General features: G+C 42.6%; 1 protein-coding gene across 24 annotated transcripts in view; it reads left to right on the top strand.

Moving 5' to 3' along the window:
• The window catches only part of tcf7l2 (transcription factor 7 like 2), a 106,111-nt gene that overhangs the window by 13,129 nt on the left and 68,463 nt on the right, over window positions 1-24,519 (top strand). For 21 of the 24 annotated variants that reach the window (XM_044101906.1, XM_044101908.1, XM_044101907.1 and 18 more), the window contains exon 4: window positions 22,995-23,096. The exons of the other annotated variants lie outside the window; for them this stretch is intronic. In XM_044101906.1, the coding sequence (XP_043957841.1) occupies window positions 22,995-23,096 (102 nt within the window). The remainder of the gene's footprint in view (window positions 1-22,994; window positions 23,097-24,519) is intronic. 24 annotated transcript variants of the gene reach the window in all.

Raw genomic sequence — 24,519 nt, forward strand, 5'->3', positions numbered from 1 at the left:
TCGCCCCCCTTATCCCCTCCTTCAGTGTCTAATGCACTTCTGTTCAAACACTCACAAGTGTAGAGATGACCCCCACTGATGCTTACAGCTCTGCCCTGCTTCTTCTGGTCTGAATCAGTCTGTGAATAACTGGACCTTGTAGCTGCTACTTTCTTCCCTGCTGTGGATGTTTGCTGTTTTAACCTGGAGGCTTGAATGATAGATAAAAGAAGTATTACAGGGCTCTGTTCGTCACTCCGAGAAAGATGAGGAGGGTAACACAGACAGATGAAGAGGTGGAAAGCATCTTATTGCTCTTAGTGAGGGCCTGTCCAGCCAGGGTCCAGACATTGACGTACGGTGGCGGTGTCAGGCTAATTGTTGTTTGAATTACCTGTTATGATCCAATGACAAATCTCTCACACTCTTGCCACCAGAGCGGAAAATGTATCCGGGGGATTGGCATGATCTTTGTGCGGGTGTGTAAACCTGGCTTCAACAAGATGGATAAATGCAATTATTGGACAGACCTGGAAAGGAGAAAATCAATTTAAAGCCCGTAAAGCTAAGCAGGGGCCGTGGTTAATTCATTTGGCCAATTTACGGGTGATGTACGAGTGTCAGGGCACATTAGTCAGGCAGGGGAATGGATGAGTGTGTGTTGGACCAGTAAGATAGAAGGGAGGAGGGGGCTTCAAGTGAAGATGCTCTCAGGATGTGGAGCAGTCTCCTTGAGACCCGGTTGCACTCTCTTCCCAACTCCATGATGCTTAGCGTCTCAGCGGACAAGGCCAATGGAGCCTGCTTGTAGAAATGACAAAAAGATTCACTGAGCGCACCGAGTGGGAGGGAAACGGAATTGCTTTGCAAATGAGGTGCGGAAACGTGGCTGTGGTCTGCTGGGCAGCAGAGTGAGTGCCAGAGTGTTTTGCCATACCAAGAGCTCAATCAGGTCCTGTCAGCAACCTCCCAGCTCACCACCATCACCACCACCCCAAGTTAAATGACTATTTTTTCTATGCAGCAGGTGTACTCATGCTAGACCCAAGCAATTTCACCTTCCAGCTTTGATTCACTAAGTAGTACATAACACTGACATTGAATGCCCTAAATTTGATTCTTAATGCTTTGAGTGGTTTTTACTAGGGTTCCTTGTATCTGTTAAAGATCGCGGCACACTGACATTAGATCACTTTAGCCTGCCTGGTCTGTTAAACAGCCATTGTTTTGGTGGTGCAAAACCCACTGAATGGTTACACAAGCTGAGTGGTATGCAAAAACAGTGGTTAGAGTGTAGCCAGGCGGGTGCGAGGTGTTGAGGGAAGCTTTGGTTTACAGCTTTAAGCCGCAGCCTGAATCGTGGGCAGGGTTTCTCTATCAGACAGAAAGTGGAAGAGAGAGAGAGAAGTGAGAGAATATGACCTCCCTCACTGCAAAGCCAAAGCTGTTTAAGTGGCTGCCATCGTGCTTGAGTGCCTCTCTGTTTAGTTGGTCGGATTGTGATCCGTGTCAGGGAAAGTGCACGTTAGCATGTGTCACCTGACTGCAAGGCAGTCGTCCTCAAGAAACCGGAGTCGGGAGTGAATGCCAAGGCTTTTTAAAGACAGGTGCCACCCATGCCTCCCGCACAGCAACTGGGGGAGAAGACTGCACGGTCCACGGTTATGTGTGGGCCACTGGCAAACAACAAGAATCCTTGGGCAGAAGGAATTCAATAAAACACATTCATTCATCTGTCTCTGCAATGACAAACTGCTGTAGATGACCCTACGTTTTGCCATTGCAGTGATATAAATCTCTCAGTATTTAAACATCTAAAATTTGTGTTTCATTGCATTATTTTTTCCATACTGATCAAAAGCATAACTGATCAATGAAGCAGGAAACCTGTGTCCTCTCTGTTTGAAGGTTGTATAGTTTGGAAGCTCTTCTCAGACAAGATTCACGACTTTTCCCACCGCCTTTTGAGATAAACATAAATTCTTCAATATCCAAGATCTTGAGCTGCAAATTTGCAGATCTTGGCATCGTATTCTCCAGATTTGCCTAGGAGTTTCTTCCCAAGTGCTTACTGCTGCCCCTCTTCCACCCCATGGGAGAACAACTGCTGTCTACCATCTATTAGCCAGTGGAATTCCTCACCCTGACTCAGACAGGGGGAAAAAATCTTGGAAGTGCTCTCAGTGATCCTGGATATCATTTTACAATTGGGAAAATGGGCCTCTAAACTGTTCCCAGTCAGAAGAGGACTTTCAGATTTGTTATAATCAGCAGTTGCACAAGATAAATGCAACAAGTTTTTACACTTTTGCTTCAGTGAGCTTTAAAAAAATTCCCCACCTGTACCTAAGTAGCAGGGATATTGTGATACAATTTCAGGTATTGAGTAGGGACTTTCCGATTGGGATCAAGGCATATACATGATCTGCATCTGTGTTCCTGATAGGAATGAACTCCCAACCCTTTGCTCCCATGCAGCGGAAATTTTCAAAGCCTATTTTAAACAACCATGGACTATTTTTATATGCAAGTCTTTGAAAACTGGGTTTTGCAACATTCGTTTGTTGATCTAGTATTTCTCTGACAATTGATGATTGGCAGAGAAATACTAGCTAGTCCTCCCTCATTCAGAGATCTTTCACGTTTGACATTTACGAGTCGAGTCAGCACACTCATTTTGCCGTCATTTAGGTCTGTGGCTGTGGTAAATCATAAACAGGCCGGCAGACGCCCCGCTGAACGTCAGACCTGAACTTGAGGGGGAATCTTGTCTCTCGCTGTGAGCCAGCTGAGCTTCCTGGCCAGAGATAGCAATGCTGCGGTCATAAACGCTGGGAAACTCAACCTCTAATTGTTCACAGAAGCCGTTGGCAGGATGAGCGAAGAAACGATGAGCGAAAAGGAAGGCATCTACAGGGAACTGGGGTGAATGTAGAGATGAGACTGCTCGCACTTGCCGTTCATGGCTTTTCAGGAAAAGAGGCGAGCCTGCAGGGTTTCTTTCCCAATGTTGAACCAGTCACCCTTAAGAGGAAAAGAAAACTCTGGAAAACCAGAGCCCTGCCTTTTTGTCTCTTTCTCTCCCTCTCTTCTTTTCCTGACCCTCTTTTAAGAAACAGACACTTTCCTAACATTTTAAATTGCCCTTGTCATGCGGTTTCCTCAGCGGTGCTGCCGGGAGCCGTCTGTTTCCACACGGGCCGATGTTCTGTACCAGTTCTGGTTTTCAGAAAAGAAAAGATCTGTTTTTTCTGGCGCTCAGCACTGCTGCATTAAACTTCCAATTTTTTCCAAAAGCTAACAGAGTCATGCTTGTAGCCTTCACGCTTTTTGATCCGAGTCACAGTTGCTTGGGAAGTACATCTGCCTCTCTGTCCCAACCCTCCCACCCCCTGCCTGACGCATCCCAAATCCCGTTTTTGCGGTGTTTTTCACTCTGCCACATTTTGGTAAATAACGTAAGTAATGATTCAATTGGGCATAAAGTAATTGAGCTGTGGCCTGCTTGCCATCTGTCTGGTGAGATTACCACTTTCTGTGTAATTAATCGTGTGACCTTGTGGCCAGTGGGCAGCCGCTGCCAAAGAGCCAGGCTGTCTTGCTTGAAGTGAGGGGAACTCTGGCTCGGTGGGAGGTGGGGTGAGAGTTGTTGTGCCGTTTTAAAAGTTTAACCCAGCTGCTAAAGATAGCACAGGCTGATGTGAGCTGAGCTTAAGTGGCAGCATGGTTGTCTCCTGCATGCATACACACACCAACGAGCCCACGTCAAAGCCCAAGTCGCCAAGCCTCGCTCAATTTGGTAACACCAGAGTCTCCCCGCTTAGGTCGGCATGATCCCTGTGTGCAGGCACTGTAACCGGGAGAGTATAGACTTGGGTCAAAGAGTGTGTGTTTCTGTGTGTGCTGTTGGGGTCATGGTAGGCTGGATAGAGACTGCTGATTTTATGTGTGGTTTGCTGAGCTCCTGAGGTTTGGTTTCCCTTGGACAGAATCCAGAGACTCCAGGGCCTGTTTCTCCTCAGCTCTCACGTGAGCCTGACATGATTGGATTTCGGTCCCAATCTGGTTGTTTTGCGCTGTGCACAGGACATTAAAGACAAGGGGAAGATAGAGGAGCTAATGAGTCTTTGAGTCAGCGTGTGTTGAACTTGGTGCATGTTGATGTGTGGTTTTTGTGCTTTATCCTCTACGCAACCTAATGCGGTTTCACACATACCATGCTGAGAAGAGGAAGTAAAACCTCTGGAGTACCGCGATGACACGTGCACACACACGCACACACACACAGACTATGCAATTGAACTGTAGTGATTCTTGCATGAATGGCACTCTCAGTGAGCCCTTTAAATACACCACATCTTTTCCTAACGTAAATCTGTTAATGATCCAGTGGAGTTGTGGTTGTTTATTCTCCTGCAGAACATTTCAACACTTGAAATATTACTTCAATTGATGGATTTACTCCCTCTTTTCAGAGATCGGTGTTTGATTCTCTATTACAGCTAAAGGTAACAGAAAAATTTAACCAGTTCACATTATTTAGGACTTTTCTTTCATGCAACTTCATTCAAAGTTTCTGATACGTGCTGCCTTCTTTACAAGGTATTTACTGGAGCATACAAATTTAGCTTGGCAATTTATTTTCTTTCCTGTAAATACAGTAGAAATACGTAACAGCTCCAGAAAACTGCCCAAGTTCCTGGAAATGGTTCTTGTTGCTCAAACACACAGAGTCTGTAATCAATATTTTGACTCAGGTTTGACTATTCTATATAGTGCAGTTACCACAAGTTAAGAATAATTCAAAAAGCCCCTTGTTTTATAGATATGTTATCAAATAAAAACAGTTTTAAGCAATCTCTGTTCTTTGTATTTTAGAGTTTTGCTAGTGATTAAATGTTGTCCAAATTTCTTAAGGAAATTGAAAGAGTGCTTTTTTTCAGAGATGACTTTAAAGTTGTGAATTAGATACCACCATACTGTCATTGGCCACCAACAGTGTTCAGCTACTCATTCTTCCCTTTTTGTGCATAGCTAAACATGTGAAAAGCAATAGAAAATTTGTTTGATGGCAGTTGACAGACATTTGTTTCTTGTTTTGCTTTCTTTGGGTCAACTGCCCCTAAGCTGTGCAGCCCTGGGCAATGAGCTGTATCGACCATACAAAATAATCCCAATGCACTTGAAAGAGAGACATCAACATGACTTATTCTGTGAAGCCTGGATGTTTTTTTTTTTTTTTTTTTGCAATACTCTCTAGCTTACAGCTCAGAAGGGGGAAAAAAAATCCTCCTTTTTTTTTCTTTCCCCCCACCAGACAAAAATAAGCAATTTAATTACTATGGTTTACATTTGTGCCGCCACAGTACGACTGGTAGGACCCAGCTAGGGTGGCACTGGCCGCTGGGGATGGGGACGAGGTCTGGGCTGGCCTCCAGGAAAATTATAGGGTAACGTTGAGGGCGGGATGGGGTACTGAATCCGTCTTCCACTCCCAGCTAGAAAAGCTTCTGTTTGTAAGTTTCTGTTTCACTTTCAAACCAGTTTGATGAACTGAGTTTGACTAAGTAAATACTTTGTTTGCAGTTATTCAAAGCTCTGCTTAACTGCTCATTATCCAGAAAAATAGATCCTTTTCTGCAATATATCAATGCGCATCTGTTTTTTTAGCCTCTTCAGCCAACTCTCGTCTTCCTTTCTTTTTCCGCTTCCCTCTGGCCAGCCAGCCATCTCTCTCCTCTCCCTTTTTCTCCCTCTCAGTATGTGCTCTGATTACCTCTCCAAACTGGCAATAAGTTGATTGCTTTACAGAGATGATGTAAGCCTCTGCCCTAGGGTACATCAGGTTGGATTTCTCTTGCTTTATCTTGTAAAGCCTAAATTAACAGCTGGTTTGGTTGGAGTTCTCCTGGATCTGACTAAAGGATTAGGCTTGGTTCTCATGCGAGTCAATCTGGTTTGATTTATTGCGGGTCTATCAAAAAAGATCAATGGGAGTCCTTTTGAAAGTAAATCCTTAATCGCTCTTTGCACTTACGTGTCATCATTGTGAATTTTCTTCCCCCCGTCTTCTGTCTCTTGCGCTCTGCTTTCTACATTTCTCACTCCCTAATTCTTATTCTGTCCTTATGCTGCTGCCCTGTCTGTTTTTATTTCTTTTTCTTACCTCCTATACCATTCCTAACCCTATCTGTGGTAGCAATACGCCCTTGTCAGTGGTATTTCTTGCGGTTTTTCTTTACTTACTAGCCAAACATCCAATTTCTGGATATTCTGGGTGTAATCAGCCTACGTACAATCCTGCTGGTTCCCAACTTACCTTTTATTTTAAGTGAATAAAGCCTGCAGTTTACTCTGGCTCTTAAAGTGTTATGGGAGGTGAGGAGTTTTTCATTTATAAATCTATTAATATTGGATTTCCCTGTCAGTATAAGTGGATACAACCGTTGGGGCTGAGATGCCTCGACTGGTGAGAGTGAATATGAGATGTTCTGATATTTTTAGTTCGGAAATTCTACACACTAAATACGAGGGTCCCTGCGAGTCACTAAATCAACTGAGCAGCTTTGGCTTTCACCTGCCAGCAGCATTTGGTTTTTCAGATTTTCAGTCTCCCGCCTCTCACTGCAAACATTGGCTTATAACGCGAGTTTATGGAAATAATTTACTCATGTAATAAAGTTGTTTGTCTTCTGTTTGCGCCCTGTTAACTGATACAAACTGCCTTGAGCTTTTATGCTATAACCTCAAACTTGAATGTTTTTTTTATTGTAGCTATATGCGATGGGTCAGGTTGATGTCCCATCGCATATAACTCTTTTTTCCCCACCAGACAAAAGTGAGCTGGTGGGGAATTGTAAAGTGATAGTAAAATAATGTACAGTGAATCTTTCCCAATTACTGGTTCAGCATTTGCACATTTTTCTGTGAAACCTTACTCCAGATATTTCACAGATTTTGTAGAGTATATCTAAGCTATTTGACAGAAAATGCAACTTGGATAACTGAAGTAACTTGCGTACTTTATACAATCTTTGTGTATCAGGTAGCCATTCAATTTCCTTGGCGATTGGCTGTCCCCCCCAAGAGCAGAAATAAGGAACAGTGTGGATGTTAGTCTCTGTGATAGTGTTAAGATGGTTCTCACTGTGCGTAATAATGCATAATAAGGCATATTTGGTGTTTAAACTATTAAAATAGGCAGTTATAAATGCTTCTAAATGGAGTCAAGTATTTGCGGATTTAGCTATTTGCGGCAGCTGTGGTTTCAAACCCCTGCAAATTCTGGATATCCTTCATATTGCTTTTAATGATTCTCTTCTACATAAACATCTGAAGCGCAGTTGTATCCAGCCCCCTTTACTGTGATATCCTTTATTGCATTTTAATGCAACCAATTGCTTTTAGTAAATCCTTAGTATTCTGTGTAAGCTAAGCTCAGTGCAAGTGTGTGAAAAACTCAGGGATTCGTTAGAGAATCATGAAGACAAAGGGTTTAAGGTTGAAGCAGAGTTACCAAAGAGTTGGAGTGAAAAATTGCTTACTAGCTGGATGTCAGCACTTTCTGTATGGTAAGAGTTACAGTAGAATGTGTTGATCTGGGCATTTTCATTTGTTAGAAGTAAGGGTGCACCGATAAATCAACCTCGATTTCTTTAATTTTGTGAGATCAGTAATCGCTTTATACTTGCATGTGAAGCCAATCTTGTCCACCGATCTTATCTATCTCTGCAAGGGTAAAAAAATTAGCAACAGTCTCCTTTTGCTTTGCCAGGAGAGAGGGCTGATAGACTGACTACCGCATCACATCTATACATGTGTGGTTAACAATAGTTACTCCACTGTTACCAACTCAGTGACTTTGTCGCTATATTTAGCTACTCTTCAGAAAAAAAAAGGTATTTGCCAAAATCAGAATTGGCAGGTCAGGGTTTTAAAAACATTAGTGATTGACCAGAAACCTTTACCTCAAGTTAGAAGGACCTAATCAAGGTCTAGAGCAGGGATGGGCAATCCTGGTCCTCGAGGGCCGGTGTCCTGCAACTCTTAGATGTCTCCCTGGTCCAACACTCCTGAATCCAATAGGTGAATCACCTTCCTGGTGTAGTCAGGTTCTCCAGAGTCCTGCTAATGACCTCTTTATTTGACTCAGGTGTGTTGAAGTAGAGATACATCTAAAAGTTGCAGGACACCGAACCTCAAGGTCCAGGAATGCCCGCCCCTGGTCTAGAGCTAAGTCCAATTGAGAAACAGTTGCAAGAAATTAAAGCTATGCTTTTCATTCAATATGTTTGCACAATGGTTGAACATGTGCTGAAACACCAACTGATAGACATTTTCACCTATGTGCTCGAGAAAAACTTCGGTTAAAAAGTGGCATGTTCTGGTGTGTCCTGCTGCCATGTTGTTAGGTGTGCAGGTTGGCCGGGGTTACGGGGTATGGGAGGGAGGCTGAGGGTGTGTGTGTATGAGAGAGAGAGCAAACAAGAGAGAGAGAGAGGAGGGGGTAGCGAGATCGACGTGATACGTGGGAAGGAAGGGCTTGCTGTCAGCCAGCTGGACCTCTTAATCCCACAGCCTTGGGGAAAGGGTGTGTTTGCGTGTGTGTGTGTTTGTCTCGTGGAGGTTTGTCAGTTTCAGCACACCTCTGCTCTGCTCTTTGGCCCAGCTGAGCCCACAGTGTGTGTCTCCGCTCCAGTGAGACACAACGGGGTTTCATGTGCTCTCTGGCTTTACTGTAGTCGTCACTTTAACGGCGCACCTTACAGTACATTCATGTCAAGACGACACAGTCTCTCAACCTCTTGATGTTGGAGAGTAGCCGGGGGTTGGGTGAAAAGTGGAACGTTGGGGTGGTGGAGGGGTGTGGGGGCATTTGTGTGTGTTGTAAGGTGCAACAAACACTCCAGACACCCACTGCTCCACCCAGTTTCTCAAAAACTTGTGTGTGTGCACTTTATTCCTGTCTACGTCATGCCTGTAATAAGCTGCTGGATTGCGTCACTGTCATGTCATTCATTAGACACAAAACGCAGCATTAGCCACATTCCATGCAAGCTTCCTGCACCTCGTGTTCTCCGTCTCTTCCTCTTTGCCAGACTCCCTCTCTTTTGGCGTAGACTTTTGCATATATAACAGGCTGGCAGGCTAAGAGCTTGGGACTTCCCCACGCCACACTCCAAGCCTTTGATCCTTTGCTTTGGAGGTAACATCAAAAGGAGAGGCATAGAAAGGCAGCTACTACTGTGAAGTTCAATGTTCAACTTGATGGCTTGGCTGAGGGCTTTTTTTTCCTTCCTCTCTTCTCCTCCCCCCATACCTCACCTCCCTCCTCCCGTTGCTCCCTCGATCCCTTCGCTGCATCCCTCAGCTGACAAAAACACACAGTTTGTAGCCGAGGGTTTTTTTTTTTTTGTTCCTCTGACCTCGCTTCCATAGCTGTCCGACATTAAACAAGATCCCAACCCCATAAAAATTCAGGTGGACCAATGGTGTACACAAAATACTCAGATGTGTCTTCTTTTAGGGAAAATGCGCCCCATCTGTGTGGCTATCATGCAGGATTAGCAGCTTGTTGCATTCATGCAGAGCCAGTTATCTTGCAGGAGCAAAGGTGTAAAGGTCGGCAAAGGGTAAGGGCTTTAAGGCACAGATTTCTATTTGGCTTCGTTGTTGGATGTTGTTTTTACCCTGGATTTTTGGCCTGTTTGATTTTCATGTCTGACAGTTGGATATCTTAGAAAATCCCTAACCTATATTCTGTTGGAAGTCTATTAGCATCCTGTAACTTATGTCCACTCAGTATTAAACAAAGACACGACTCAGAAACAGGGCCTTTTGAAGCTGCCCTGTTTCACAAGACAGTTTAGAGTATGGGAGGTTTTAAGAGACTTGCACTAAGTCACACATTAGGAGTCAATCCTCGAACAAATCGCTCTTAAATGTGGACTTGTCCGGAGCCCAGTTATCCTGAGAATAATGAGTTAGTCGTTCTTCTTCAGCTTTCCCCTCAGGTTAATTCGGTTGAATAAAGGGTCCTATTCAGGTATTCTTACTCAAGATTACCTGAACCGTGAACTTAGGCTTTTTAGAGAGAGGCCAGTATGTGTGTATGTCTACCACACGTACTGGCATCCCGATCAAGGTGCATACATTTTAGAAATTCACCTTGCAAAGATTTATGGTTGACTTCTGACCTGCCGATTACGAGTTTTGCAGATTCCAACATTTCCTTAAGAACATTCATTAAAATTGGTCATTATTTATTTGTTTTAGGAACAGAGGGAACATCACGCATTGCATAAAAGAGTTATCGCCATAAAACAGGGTTTTACTAATTAATCTCTGAGTCACGGTCTGTGTTGTCGCTGTCAGCATGTCTCTCCAGAAAAAACACCTTGTGTACACTTTGTGAACACAACTTGTACTTCAAAGAATGGTGTTGTTAGCGCAACCTGTTAGTACTTAAGCCTGCTGGTTTTTGTGAGTTTCTGCGCTACTGATCAACAACTGGGCTGGTCAAGCTGGAAATCATCTGATTTTGATTGTGTGCAAAAGCCCTAAAATATTTTGTCCATCAATTCTGGAGATTTGCTGACTCCAAGATCCCGCCCTTTGCTGCAGTTCACACACGCATCCCTTACCGTCCTCCTTACTCAGCATTGTGACAGGAGAAGCTTCTGGTTCGGTCTACTGTTTAGAGAGTTTAGGAAAGCAACCCTTTTCTGCAGCCATATCCTGACTTATAAAGGTCAACATACCTTGAACTGTTCTGAATGTGTTCTCTTGTGTTCTCCATTTTGAAAAGTGACAAATAGAAACTGGCCTTTGTGTGGCCGTATTGATTCTCCCAGGAACAACAAGAAATGGATTGCTAGTAGAAAGTTTCTAGTTTTTGATTATCCTAAAACAGGAGAGTATTAAAAAAAAAGTTGTCATAAGAATTGTTAAGAGGAGCAAAAATGGTTGCATCTTGAATTTTTATTTTTTTTTTACAGTTATGTGTTAATATGGGTCTTTTTCCTAAATGAATGTACTTAAATTAAAGGTGGCATTTTTTAGACTTCAATGTTGTGTAGCCAGAATAAATATGTGCTAAAAGTGCATTATAACAGAAAATGACATTTGAAAGTGAATATCCCTTGTCGAAAATCAATGGATTTTTGACAAAGAGCATCGATAATTGGACCTTTAAACTTTGTTTTATGTATAAATGTTCCAAGGTGGTACATTCATAGAAGAGCTGGGCTTAGTTCTGTGGCTTTTTCCAGCTGCTGTGATGCTGTTTTGACATAGAACGCTTGCAATGAGGAATAACAAACAATTTTCATAATGAACAACTCAGCCGAGTTCCTCTTACCGACTCTCTAAATGAAGAAAGTGAGACGAAGCTGAGGAATTCAGGTCAAAGCCATGTTTTTCTGAGGATGTTATCAACTGTATTTAAATGACACTGACTTGATGAGGTGATCTAGAAAGCCGAGGTACGCCTCTAAATGTTTTTTTTTTCTTGTATCCTTCATGATCGTCGCCGTCTGACTGTGCCAATTAGCAAAGGCGTGTGGCCTGTCTTTCTTCTCGTCTTTTCTCCTCTCTTCCCCCCCCCCCTTCTCTCTCTCTCTCTGGATAGGCAGACACCGCTGCACGCACCCCGAGCACACATTCGGCGTATCATTAGCTTAGTGTGCGGGGAGGCGTGCGAGCCCGAGCTCTCTCCTGCCTTATCTCCATGTCAATCACAGCGTGTGTGTGAACATCAGTTGTAATGATCTCCATCCAGCCTGTCGGTGCGTGTTAGCGCCCGGCTTCCCTCGCCCCCGGAGCAAGCCGTTCCCCAGCTAATAGATGCAAAATTAAGCTGATCAATAGATGGCCTCGGCTCATTATTGACACGTTATCGCGGCGTGGGATTTTTGTCTGGGTTTTTTTTTTATGTATAGACCTAGCCGGGCGATGCAAGAGAGCAGGGAGCGCTTTTTTGAAATAAAAAAAGGGGGGGAAATGAAGTTATTTGTCTTCTACAAATGATGCAGGCCACTTTATTCCAGACTCACAATGATGCTGCGGATAATCAGTTCTCACTCAATATTTTTAGCGTAATGCGCGAGACACCAAAGCCTCTCCTCGATGTGTAATCGTCTGCTTAGTGGAAGGAAATGAGATGTAGACTTTGCAAAACGGCATATTAAAGATTCATCAATAATTGGCATGTGTGCTGCTGTTTGTGTTGAGGCAGGAGGGAGGAGGGGGACTCTTATGGCCGGATCACCACGTGATTGAGCTAAGTGGTAATTAGCTATGAGAGGTGTGCGTGTGTTTCTGAGCATGTGGTTGCACCTGCGTGTATGCAGATTCATGAAGATGTGCAAAACAGCCACTGAGTTGATTTGGAGGTGAGAGCAGGGAGCTTTGTGGTCAGGTCATCTATGGGTTGGGTGGGTTTTGGTGGTGGCGGGGGTGACCTAGCCGGAGTTGCACCACCACCCTCACCTGACCCTCTTCAGGTCTTTTTTTCGTCTTGGAAGCATCAGCCATTTTAATGAGCTCCAATAACCAAGTCCTTATTACTTATTTATTCATTAAGCTACCGTGGCAAAGCAGCGCTACCCCACTGTGTGAGTGAGCATGTAATTGCTTCTGTGGGATCTTTTTGCAGCATCACTGTAAATATCCTAACAAGCTAATCTAGCAGAAAACAGATAGCTTGAAGACAAATTATCCCAGTTGTTTGGTTTAGGTTGGTTTTGTAGAATTGTAACCATTAAAATCTTGGGTTGTACGTATGCTGAGGGAGTGGGCCTCATGAATATGGAGGCTGAACTGCTTCAAGGCGTACATGTACACATGAACAAGGCTAAAAAAAACCCAGCTGTTTCGTATGATTCTCCTCTTCATATTAATTGTCTGCTGGTATATGCGTGTGATTTCTTCGACGTGCTGCTTTCTGATTGATGAATTCGCGTAGGTGGAATTGTGTGATAGTGCGCAGTGCTCTCAGAATATCGGAAGTCTTTGTTAAGCCTACCACTGTGTGTGTACACATTCTCTCCCTCTGAGGCATGTTTCGTAGCTTCCTTATATCCAGTCTGCCGTTTAACTAATTCATTGTGAACTCTCACGGAACAAAACCAGACACCCAACATCAAGGGCAGTGTTCAGCTCTCCTCTAGCACAATAGCAAACGCAGCGCTCTCCGGCAGAATGTGGGCGCTGCAGTCGGCTTTACTCCTTCTCCTTCAGCACAGCTCAGCTGCTGTTCACAATTTTTTAGTTCGCCTCTGTACACCCCTGAGCCTTTTTCTTGCAAACAAAGGTAAGTGTGTAGTAAGTGTATGGGTTTCCCAACCTTTTTTCTTCCCAATCACAATTCCTCGGGGGTCTCTGACACACCTTGAGCTGGAAACACTCCTGTTCACCTCAATATTGGTCTTCACTGTGTAGAAGGCTCGATCTCAGAAGGGTTTCACTGGTGTTATTGGAATGCAAGCATTAGCTGATTACGTTTGGGATGTAGTAGTCATAGTAGTAGAATAGTTTTAGGCAATAATAGCAGAAATGCATTGAGAAGTTGGCTAGTGACAAATCAGACAGTTTTTAGCTTGATCACACCTGACCGATTGGAAATGCCAAAATAAAAAATAAAAATCTTTGTAGTAATCCAAACAAAACAGTATTTGGAGGTTTAGGTTGAATATCTCTTTGGTGTGGATGGTTTTACTGATTGAAGAATTCTCAATGTTAGCTAAGAACAAGATTTAAGAAGCTATTTAAATGGACGCCATATTTAATTTATGAGGGATTTTGTGAGAGAGTGAACATTTCTGGGTTCTGTTTATTTCTGACCTATCTGGAGTTAAACGTCCAGATAGGTGATGCAGTAAGTGATAATTGCCCAGTAACTGAAATTGGTTAGTTTTCCTCTTGACTGGCTCTGACTGGTGATAATCAGATCAATTGTGGCTACAAATTGAAGCATTGTCAATATGCTGGAGATTTAGTATGTCAATTATGATCCCTGAAACAAATTTTTGCCATGCTCAAATAAGATTCTATCAGATTTGGAAAATCCAGAGCAAAACAGGAAATTGTCATCAACAGTAAAATTATCTCTATTCCATAAATTTTGTCAAGTGAAGTTAATCCCTTCCACAGAGGATGAGGCTCTTGAACTCTTTATATCATACTGTTTGTCTTTATGTCATTATAAAACTAAAATGTGAGCACTGTTTTAACTCCTTTTGTTTTTATTATCTATGTTTTAAGCAGAGAATATTAAAGGTGGCCTTTAATAGTAAGGCCCTTAAATAGACACAATTAAGCTCTTCAGGTAGATGGGTGTTAATGTGGAGAAATACTCTGAAACTTGATTGCTGACTTAACAAGCCAACTTCCAAAATAGAATAAAAATGTCACAAAAATATTTGATATGGACCCATCAACTCTGTTACTTCACTTCGATTATCACCTTAAGCATTTTAAGACAACTCAGTTAAGGAGTATGTTTGGCCATTTTGTCCCGACCATCGTGGAAGCTATTGAAAGCACCACAGAGCTCAGCCTTTATTAGTATTTGTGACACTCAGAACAGATCTGTGACTGTAACTCTGGGTAACAAGAGAAACACCTGAAGGAAATGCCATTCTGCTGCAGCTCATGATGCTTCAGACTGACTGTTCATTAGTAAGACTGGTGGAAGACCAACCAACTCCTGCTGGCCTTTACCAGCCCCCCACAGACCCACAACCCCCACCGCCCATGCCATTATTTATAGAGCAACCAAGAGGAACTCTTAATGACTCTGGACAGTGGTAAAGACAGGGCAGTGCAAAAGTCAGACATCAAATCTGTTTTCTTTCTGAACCTGTTCGGAAGTTGGTGCATTCTGGGGTTTGGGCCTTTTATGTCCTTTCTGCTTAAATCCATCTATTGTCAAAAAAGAGCAATAGCCCATTTTTGGTAAACATTTGTCATAAGGAAATGTGTCGCCTTGTCTTGTGCAATCCTTTGAAACGTCTCGGTCAATCAGCTGGTATTTGAACAGCACATTTGCCCACACCTGCTAAGTAAACAGTGTCAGAGTGGAGCCTTGCTTATCACATGGGCCGGTGTTCAAGAGAGCAAAACTAACTACCAGAACAGGCTTGATAAAAGTCAAGTGTCCATGGTAACATGTCTAAAGGACAACACAGAAACACATCAGCTAAATACTAAGTACTTCTGTTTTTCCTCAAAGGCTGCACAACGCTCTGAGATATTTTTAACAATAGCAGTTGCACAAACCTGTGTCTTCAGCTTCATTTTAGAGGGCATGCAAACTCTGGTTCTGGTGGAAGGGAAAAGAAAGGTCACGTGCCCCCACCACCCATCCACCCACCCATCCTCGCGGAAAGACAGGCTTCTATGAAAGCATCAAGTTCGTTTTTTTCTGTTTGGAAAAAAAAGAAAGGGAGTTTGGGGTTGAGATGGAGATTGCCGGCAAAGGAGGTTGGAGGTGAGGTTTCGGTTCAGGTCGGCGGCCCCAGCACTGCCAGAGCTGGTGGAACCCCCAAGCGGTTCTGGCTTTGGAGTAAATACAGACCCAGCGGACCCCCTTCCCGCCCCAGGGCAAGCAAACCCCAGGCCTTCCCACATTTCACTTTTATTTTCCTGGTTGCAAAATGCCTCTGGCTATCAGAGCAGGTGGGGCGTTTCCCCCCCCTTTAATATTTACTCATAAAATGTGCATTAGTAGAACCAAAGGATCTGTGATGGGCCCTCTAGTGTTGGCTAACTTTTTCTCAGTTTTATCAAGGAATTCTTTCACTGCTTTTATTTGCTTCACTCCTGTAAAGACAAAGCCTCTATGAGATCCAACTGTGTATTCATACCCCTTGAACTTTTGCGGTCACGTTACAACCACAAACTTTGATATATTTTATAGGTTGTTTTGTAACAGAGCAACATGACGTAGTGCAGAATTATGAAGTAGAAGGAAAATGTTCCAATGTTTTTCACATTGTTTACAAACAAAAATCTCAAAAGTGTGGGTTGTATGTATGTTTAGCCCATGTAAGTTAATACTTTGCAGAACCACATTTGGCTCCAATTATAGATGCAAGTGTTTATTGTTCGTTGAACTTCTTAATTCCTCTTTGCCAAACAGCTTTAGGCCAGGTAGATTAGATGGAGAGTTTGTAAACATAGGTTTTCATGTCTTGGCACAGATTTTTAATTGAATTTATGTCTGGTCTGGGGCTGGGCTGTTGTCATTTATTAATTTGGTACAATCTGAGATACTCCATTGTACTGCTTGTTGCATATTTAGGATCACTGTCTTGCTGCTGTGTTTCTATTTAGGGGTATCAAAAGGACCGGGGCTGAGTACAAATGCACGTCTTACTTTTCAGGTTTTTTTTATTTGTACAACATTGTGAAAGTAATTCATCATTTTCCTTCCACTAAACAATTATTCATAAATTTGTGTTTGTCTGTTACATAAATTTCCATATCGAGTTTGTGATTGGCGTGTGACAAACTGCATAAAAGTTGATGGGATAGTCATACTTTTACAACACATTAAAACTTTTAACTAAAAGGATTCTCTACCTCATTTTAAAATAATTACTTTAACTTCTTCTGTTTACTTTATTTGCTTAAGAATGTTTTTGCTTATTCAGTTGCACCTGTGCGTGACAACAAAGACCATGAGCATTATCTGCTACAGATCGAGACAATATGCTCAGCTCTCATTTTTCAAGGGATAAAATTGTAGTCAAACTGGATAGACTAATCTTTTAAGCTTTTAGCTGTTTACTTACCGAGCTTTTGAATGGGCTCATCTTACAAGGCTTGATCATTTCCAGACTTAAATAAAGCTCTTTATAGTAGCAGTTTGATTGGTGTAATCTGCAAGCTGTCAACCCAGTCTCTATGGGGCTCTCCAGCTGGGCCATTTGGCCAGGAGTTTGTCAAATATGGCTGTGTTTGGGTGTTCAGGTGTGAGTAAGTAAATGTGCATGTCGAGTGTGTTAGGGTGGAGATGAAGGGGGGGTATTCTGAATGTATAAAGCTATGTTGTGTGAATGACATGGAGGGGTTGCCACAGATGGCCAGAAGATCCCCTGGCCTCTCTGGAGCAACATCCAGCATCCATATGCTGACTCTAAACCAAAGCTCCTATCTGCTTTTTCTATAACTCTCTCCGCTCCGTTCTCACATGACTGGGAGTCCCCACTGGTGCTTATCATTCGTCCACTGGTCGCCCGCTGGAGAAGGGACCAGTGTTTGCTAGCCACATTGGCACATAAGGACCTCAGTTTGTTTGATTGGTCCGGAGCCCTCTTTGCTCCTAATCCAAAACAAAAGCGAGCAAGCCATGCAGTGGCTGCCGCTCCTGCCCGTCAGGCAGCATGTGATAAGCACATCAGATGGGGGCTTGATTGGAAAGAAGCTGGTTGGGGACAACAAACAGGCTGAGATGATCTTGTGGCCACTGCATTCGCCAGAAATCAGAAAACAGGGTGTGAGCATTTTTACTCCCTCAGCTTTAATCTGTGATCAGCAGGTTCAATACTGGAAAAGTAGATGTGATTTTATTAGATTGACTACTATTAAAACGCTTAGCAATGCAAATCTGTCAATGCTTTCACCAACAGCAAGTACTTTAAATCGAATAGTTGACATCTGCAAATATCTGAGTCCGCCTTTAAAAAGGCTTAGAGGTTCCTGTTTAAATAGTTAGAACACTACAGTCCCTTTACAAATTCATTCACTTCAACCATATTTTCTGAAACATGTGACATGAGCACTACAATATTTAAAATACAGGGCTTATGGTAATGGATAAGCATGATTACATGCTCATTCACATTATGAATGATTGAGTACTGAATTTTGCCCAAAGGAGAGCACAAATAAATCAGTTGTAATGAACTTTGTTGATTTTTCATACGAAAAAAAGATGTGTTAACTCTTATATTGTATTTTTTCCACAATTTGTTGCAGTGCGTTATTGTCAGACACAGACAGGCAAATACTTTAGGAGGTAATTGAATTGCTTCAGTACCAGCTTAAGCTACAAAGTTTAGTGATACAAACTGGTATGTGTATAGGTGAAGTGATGGCCTTGCTTTGCTCCCTAGCCAGCCACCCCCTCTGCTAGTAACCAGGACAAGAAGCCCGGCTTGTTTTCACTGTGATGCCAGTCAGTGTGGGTCTGAGTTAACACACTGTGGCTCATAACACGCCAGTGGCAGTGAGCTGCAGATGGGTGGCTGCTCCGGCATGAAAAAGGAAATCTGGTGAAACATAAATTCCAAGTTCAACAAAGCTGCACTGACTGTAGAGAGAATTGATTCTCCAGAAAAGTCTTTCAGCTTGACCTTTTGTTTGAGACCGTTTTACGAAGAGCATTCATTTGGGTTTGGGTCAAAGACAAGTTTTATTAAATATGCCTTTAACTGAACATGATGGGAGAACTGGGACGGTGGGGGTGAGTCCTGTGTAAGGATTTAAAGGACTTCGTTGTCTTTCACTTCATAAGAGACAATTGAGTCATTCAGCTCCCATTGTGAGGCTGGCCAGGCAAGGAGGGGCTCCAGGGTACGGGCGAAAGAGAACAACCTCGGGAGGCAAGTCTGAAAAGGAGAGGGGAGAGGGGAGAAGGAAGAAGCGGCGCTGTGAAAGCATAGCTACTGGTTGGCTCTCGTTGGGTGGGGAGGTCTGTTAGGGGGGGGAAATTGTGGTGGGCTAGTTAGCGTCTGTGTATGGGTGGAGTTGGGGGCGGGGAGAGAGAGAGTTATCCTGGAACTCCGGAGCAATTTGTCACTTTGGAATAGCTCTTGAGTTACATGGGGGGCCCCCCTCTCATAGCAGGAGAATTTTCAGGTCGCTGAGTGGGGAAGCAGAGGGAGAGGGTCAGAGGTTACGGCCTTACTCAAGCCCAGCCAGTACGTCCGTTAGCAGGCCAGACGGGTGGGTGGGAGACAGAAGGGGGTTGATCTGGACGCGCACCATGCTTACCAAGGCTCCGTCTTCCTCAACATGCCTATAAAACCATAGCGCGTGAGGAGATTTGCAATATTAAGGCTGAGGTGGAGCCACTGATCTGGGCTCCGACATCCTTCGTCTCACTTATCAATTGGTCCAACACCGAAGAGGAGTGGGGGTCACCTTCACACTTCTTCCTCACCTCTTCTCCCGGGTGGAGCAATGTTTCAGGGTCTGCATCTGTCACCACATGTTAACATGACATTGCAAAACCCTTGCTACATGTGAATTATGGAGTTGCACTGATCAGAGATGTGGTTTGTTTCCTGTCAGGGATTTCTTAAAGCTCTGACTTCCTAATATTGATTTTAGTCAAAATATTTATGTAAAATAAGGAGGCGCCAGACATGAGAGAGAGCAGTTTGTATTACTCAACTCTTCAGCTGAGCTGGACTTAAAAACAAGGACACAGTTATTACAAAGTTGAGGTTTTTATCTGTTTTTAGCATCTTGTATTGGTGTCTGGCATGGTTAGCATGCCTAGCTGGGTTAGCTTAATAAATCTATGCTCTTAAGATGTCCAAAAGATGTCCAGCATTTCTTATTGAGGATGTTCCACAGCATATAGTTAGATTCAAGTCTTCCTGAAGATTAACCAGAGAAACTTTGCTATAGTGCTTCCCAGATGAGCCCCCAATGTGTTGAAACTGGCTTAGGGTCATAACAAAAACAGGATACCATGCCATGGTTGAAGGTGTAGAAAGTGAATATTTGATAAGGATAATATTAAGAAAAACTATGAAAGGTGGGTAGAAAAGGTAGAAAATATCAGTGGTATAATGCAAATGCTTGGATGTGTTTTATGCATGCAAATGGGAGTTGTGAGTTGCGAAAACAAAGGTAAATGTGCATGATGAGAGGAGATGAAGTCTGGGAGCACACACGTCAGGAGTCCTTAAATACTGTGTTCTGGATCAGCAGATCAGTAACACCTGAACAGAGGAAGAGCATAAAGACAGACACACACGAACACCAGCAGCCCAGCTCATAAGGCCTAGGACCATAACAACTCTAGAAAATATCTTTCCTGCTTTGAAATGTATGTGTGCTACATATGTAATTACCTCAATGAACATAAAATAGCTAACTCTGAGTCTCCTTCTCAGCAACACCAGCTTGATTACAGAATATATATTAAAAAAAAATTAAGACTTTGAAATTCCTAATCGGCCAATCACTGATCAGTTCTGAATAAGAGCAAAAATCGTCTGATTCCAGTGAATGGCTGATATGTCAGTGCATCTCTGCTGTCCTGAATTACCTCATATATAACAACTTCGTCGTTCTTCTCCTCCTGTTCTTTTTTTTGCTGTAAAAAGTCACCCTCCTCTTTTACTCTTAGCAATTATTACCTAGTGTGGGTAAAGGGGGGAGTGGTTCATGAAAAACCCACAGGAGCTTTTACAAGTTTTCCTTTTTCCACTCATACAGACATACAAACAAGCATAAACAGTTCTGGTGCAGTAAAAGTCGTTTTTGGGTCATAAACGATGCTGGAGAGCGACCCGGCAGCAGGCAGTTTTCTCTGCGCCAGGGCTCTAACTGAGGACATGCAGTCAATAACTCCCTCCAGCGTCTTCCACTGGCAGGCACCCCACAGTGAACTCTTGGCTAATTACCACTGATTTAAACACAGTCTCAGAAAGGGTCACGACACACTCGCTCTCCAGCCAGCTCTGACACACACACACACACACACGCAAAGTGGAACACACTCGTATAAACTAGTGACCACCTTTGCAAAGATGGCAACACAAAGAAACCAAATGTCCCCGGATAATTAAGCCCTGCTTCCCCCTTGCACCTCATTGATCGCATGAGGAATGGACGACAATTTATTAAACTTTTTTGTCGCTGAGTGCCAACATGTGATCCCGGGTTACAATAATTATGGCGAAATGTAACAGAAGCTACTCAAGTCATTACCGCAACACCTTGGCAAGTCACAAAATGGTTTTTAAAACGATAGGAAGAGAAGAAAGAACCCTTGAGATTTTTTTGATCATATCCAAAAGTTTGTGTCTGACCAGCGTTACAGACGCAACTCAGAGTTCAGGCCTGTCACAGCTCTTTAGTTGCATTGTCTTGAAATTTTTTAATGAGTATCTGTGGCACAGAGGTTACAACACAGGCCTGCTGCCCTACTTCATTAATTACCTGACACCAGTGATTGGTCCTGTTTCTTCATTTGGTTGCTAAAGACCTTAATCTTATTTTTTTATACCAGCATACTCTGGATTTTAAAACTGAGTCAGGTTCTTACTTTAATTTAAAAAGCTACAGTTCAGGCTTGAATATTCATTTTTCAATATTCTATCATTGACTTACTTAATTTTTGTGTTTTTGCAAGATGGGAATGATTAGACTACATGAATAATAACATTAGAGAATTGTGGATTTTCTCCAATCAAAATCATAATAATAAATATATTTACTCAAATAAACATGCATTCAGCTAAATCTTTTAGTAAGAAGTGCTGGAGGTGTTTCTTATAACCTCCAAAGGTTGATTAACGTCTTAGTAATCATGATTTACTACAACTGATAGTTTCTCTGTCCCAGCATGAAATTAATTTGTTTGCCAACACTCATTGGTTTAACTAGTACAGTGGACCAATACCTGCTGTTCAGTGTCCACAGATTTATCTGTGGAACATAACTTGGAACATAATTTTGATCAGTTTAGCCTCTGTGACAAGAACGATGTCAAAGGTGACTGGTTCAAACTCATTCTGGTGGATACTTCTTGATTTGGGGCTGTTTTGCAGCTGGTGCATTGCTGTTGATAGAAAACAGATGGCAATTTGTTTTCATTCAGAGTAACAGCAAAAGCTTTCTTCTTGTCTAAAAATGCACGTTGTTGAGGTTCATCTTCCCCACTAATTTCAAACTCCATGTGCGGAACTGAGAACATCAACAGTGAAATCAACATTTTGTATCTTTTTTAAGTTCATTTAAGTTTTTTTCAGATGTTCTTTGTGCTGGGTCAAATAAATAATTAAAAGATCTATATATTTGTTATTTTTGCCCATGTAACTTGTTTCTCTGTAGCTTACACGGTCACTTTGACCTTTTTACCTCAGGCTAGGTGGCTGTAACATTGAAAAGCAAAGTTTGACTTGTCATGTTGTAGCAAAGTCAACACCAGGCCTTCAGTGGCTAAAAATCAATTCAGATTACTTCAGTGTGAGAAATAACATTTCATTTCAATAAACATTTATATTCAATTAAAAGGTACAATCAGCTGTAGATTGTTCTACCATTTATTACTACAGACAGATGTTTCTCATGACCCTTGTTCCTGCTTATCTGTGTTTCGTTTCATTTTATTTCCTCCCTTGGTGTAGGTGTCTTTACAGAAACAGGGTGGGGAGGGGCGATGGCAGACATTCTGACTTCAGATAGTAGCCAGGTCAATCATTTATGGGGGCAGTCAGGTGGTTCAGTCTCACAGGAGCGTGGTGAGGGACCACTCTTTGCCTCGTCTTATGATTTTCAGTAAAACCTGTCACACTGATGACATGAGGTCACCATAAAGGCGTGGAAAAGAAACCAAAAGACGTTGCTTTAATTTAGCTCAGAGAGACTCAGACGTACTTAAAATCACCAGTCTGCTACTTAGGCGTAAATGTATTTTTTTGTTGTTTTTCTACACTTTTTCTCTGTAAAAGTATGTGCTTTGTATTTCTGAAAGAAAATGATATACATTATTTAGTTTACACAGCTTCTGTGTGCACTCCTGCTCGACTCTTAGATGCATGCTTCAGGCCATTCTCATCGCCTCCATCTGCCTTAAAGTTTTTATTTGCGTCTCCATATTTTTGAGTTTTCACACCCCTATGCACTTGTCGAGAAATGTCTCCCCCTTTTGTTTTGTCCTACTACTTTTTAGTTTTGCCTCCCCTTCCCCTCTCCCGCTCCCCTTTTTTTTGGATTGTTAACATGTTTTGTTTTCTTTCTTTCCATTCTGTTTCCTTTCTGCCATTCAGTACCTACAGATGAAATGGCCCCTTCTAGATGTTCAACCAGGAGGTCTTCAGAGTAGACAAGCACTTAAAGATGCCAGGTCCCCGTCACCGGCACACATTGTCGTAAGTAAATCCTTCGCTCGGTCCTATTTCACCATCTAAGAAAAAGCTTCCCCCCTCTTTCTTCGTCTGTTTTTGACTGGACACTTGTGTTTGTTTCGCCTAAATCACAGCCACTAACACACCCAAGCCACACTAATTCTCCTAAAAATGCACATGTGGACACTGAAAGGCTTTGTGGTTGTGGACTGGTTAATCACGAGGTGAGTGGCAGCGGTGGAGACTCCGTGGCAGACGCACCTGTTGTTCTTTGAACCAACCATGTCGTCTGTAATCTCTTGGAATGATAACTCTCGGTTCAGGATTGCAATTAGCTGGATTTTTATGGACATTTGATTGCAGTTTAATAGGAATAAACAAATGCTGGGCTGCAAAACACATGTCCGTGAGGAAAGTGGGGGCGTTGCTTTGCTCCATCATTGATCACGCTGTTCATGGCATTGGAGGGTTGCCCTGACAATATATACAAATAACAGCATGTACCTCAGGCATGTCGATATCTGCCAGCTCTAAAATCAGCAGCTTAGTTTCTGGCTGAAAGTTTACAAGAGGTCGGTAGAAAAGTTAACGTAAGGAGAGCATACGTTTGTGGTCACGTGGTTGGCAAGAGCGAGGAAATTCAATACGTGTGGGGATAGAGAAGTAGATCTGATGTGACCATTAATGCCTCGGAGCAATTCCAGATGCTTTTTTTTTGTTATTTTGTTTTTGTTTAAGAAAATAAAAAATTTCCACGGCACAGAACTTGTCAAAGCACCCCTCATACGGTAACCCGTGACCCGTTCTTTGTCCAGCGTGCCGTTAATTTGTAGTTACGGCTCTGGATCCACATTCTGGAGGATGTGGAGGTTTTTATCGCACAGATTACACTATTGAGACACGTTGTCCCCTGTGAGTCACATTTGACATTCGATCATTACAGCCTCTTTTATGGTGTGTTATAAATTCCTTCTCAAAAAAAACGGCAAAGCGAGGCCTCTGTTGGTATTTCGCCTGCTATTTAAGGAAGCACGTCTTAAAATAGGGAAACGATGCTTACTTGAAACAGAAATGTTGTCAAAAGTTGTGTTTAAAGATGAGAAGGAGGTAGCGATGACAGTGCTATTCAAGGAGAAGGAAAAGAAACTCAGAAAAAGTGTCTTATTATTCTTCTCTGTGTTGTTGCAGGTGGTTTTATACCTTTTACCCTTGTTATTTCTGGAGATGTTGGGGGGGAAAAAAACAAAAGTCCCATCTCACATGATGATGTCATTAAATCTGTTATATATCATCGCTCTGACTTTTAGGATATGTGATGTGTTCCTTTCATCCTCATTCTGCTTTCAAAAAATTAGTACAGACCTGAGCCGTATTTATAATGAGCTCATATGTGCAAAGTTTCAGGAAGGTAATTTCTGGTTATCTTTCTGCAGATTCAAATCTTCCC

Source organism: Gambusia affinis, linkage group LG20 (genome assembly GCF_019740435.1).
Source record: "Gambusia affinis linkage group LG20, SWU_Gaff_1.0, whole genome shotgun sequence".
Taxonomy (NCBI): domain Eukaryota; kingdom Metazoa; phylum Chordata; class Actinopteri; order Cyprinodontiformes; family Poeciliidae; genus Gambusia; species Gambusia affinis.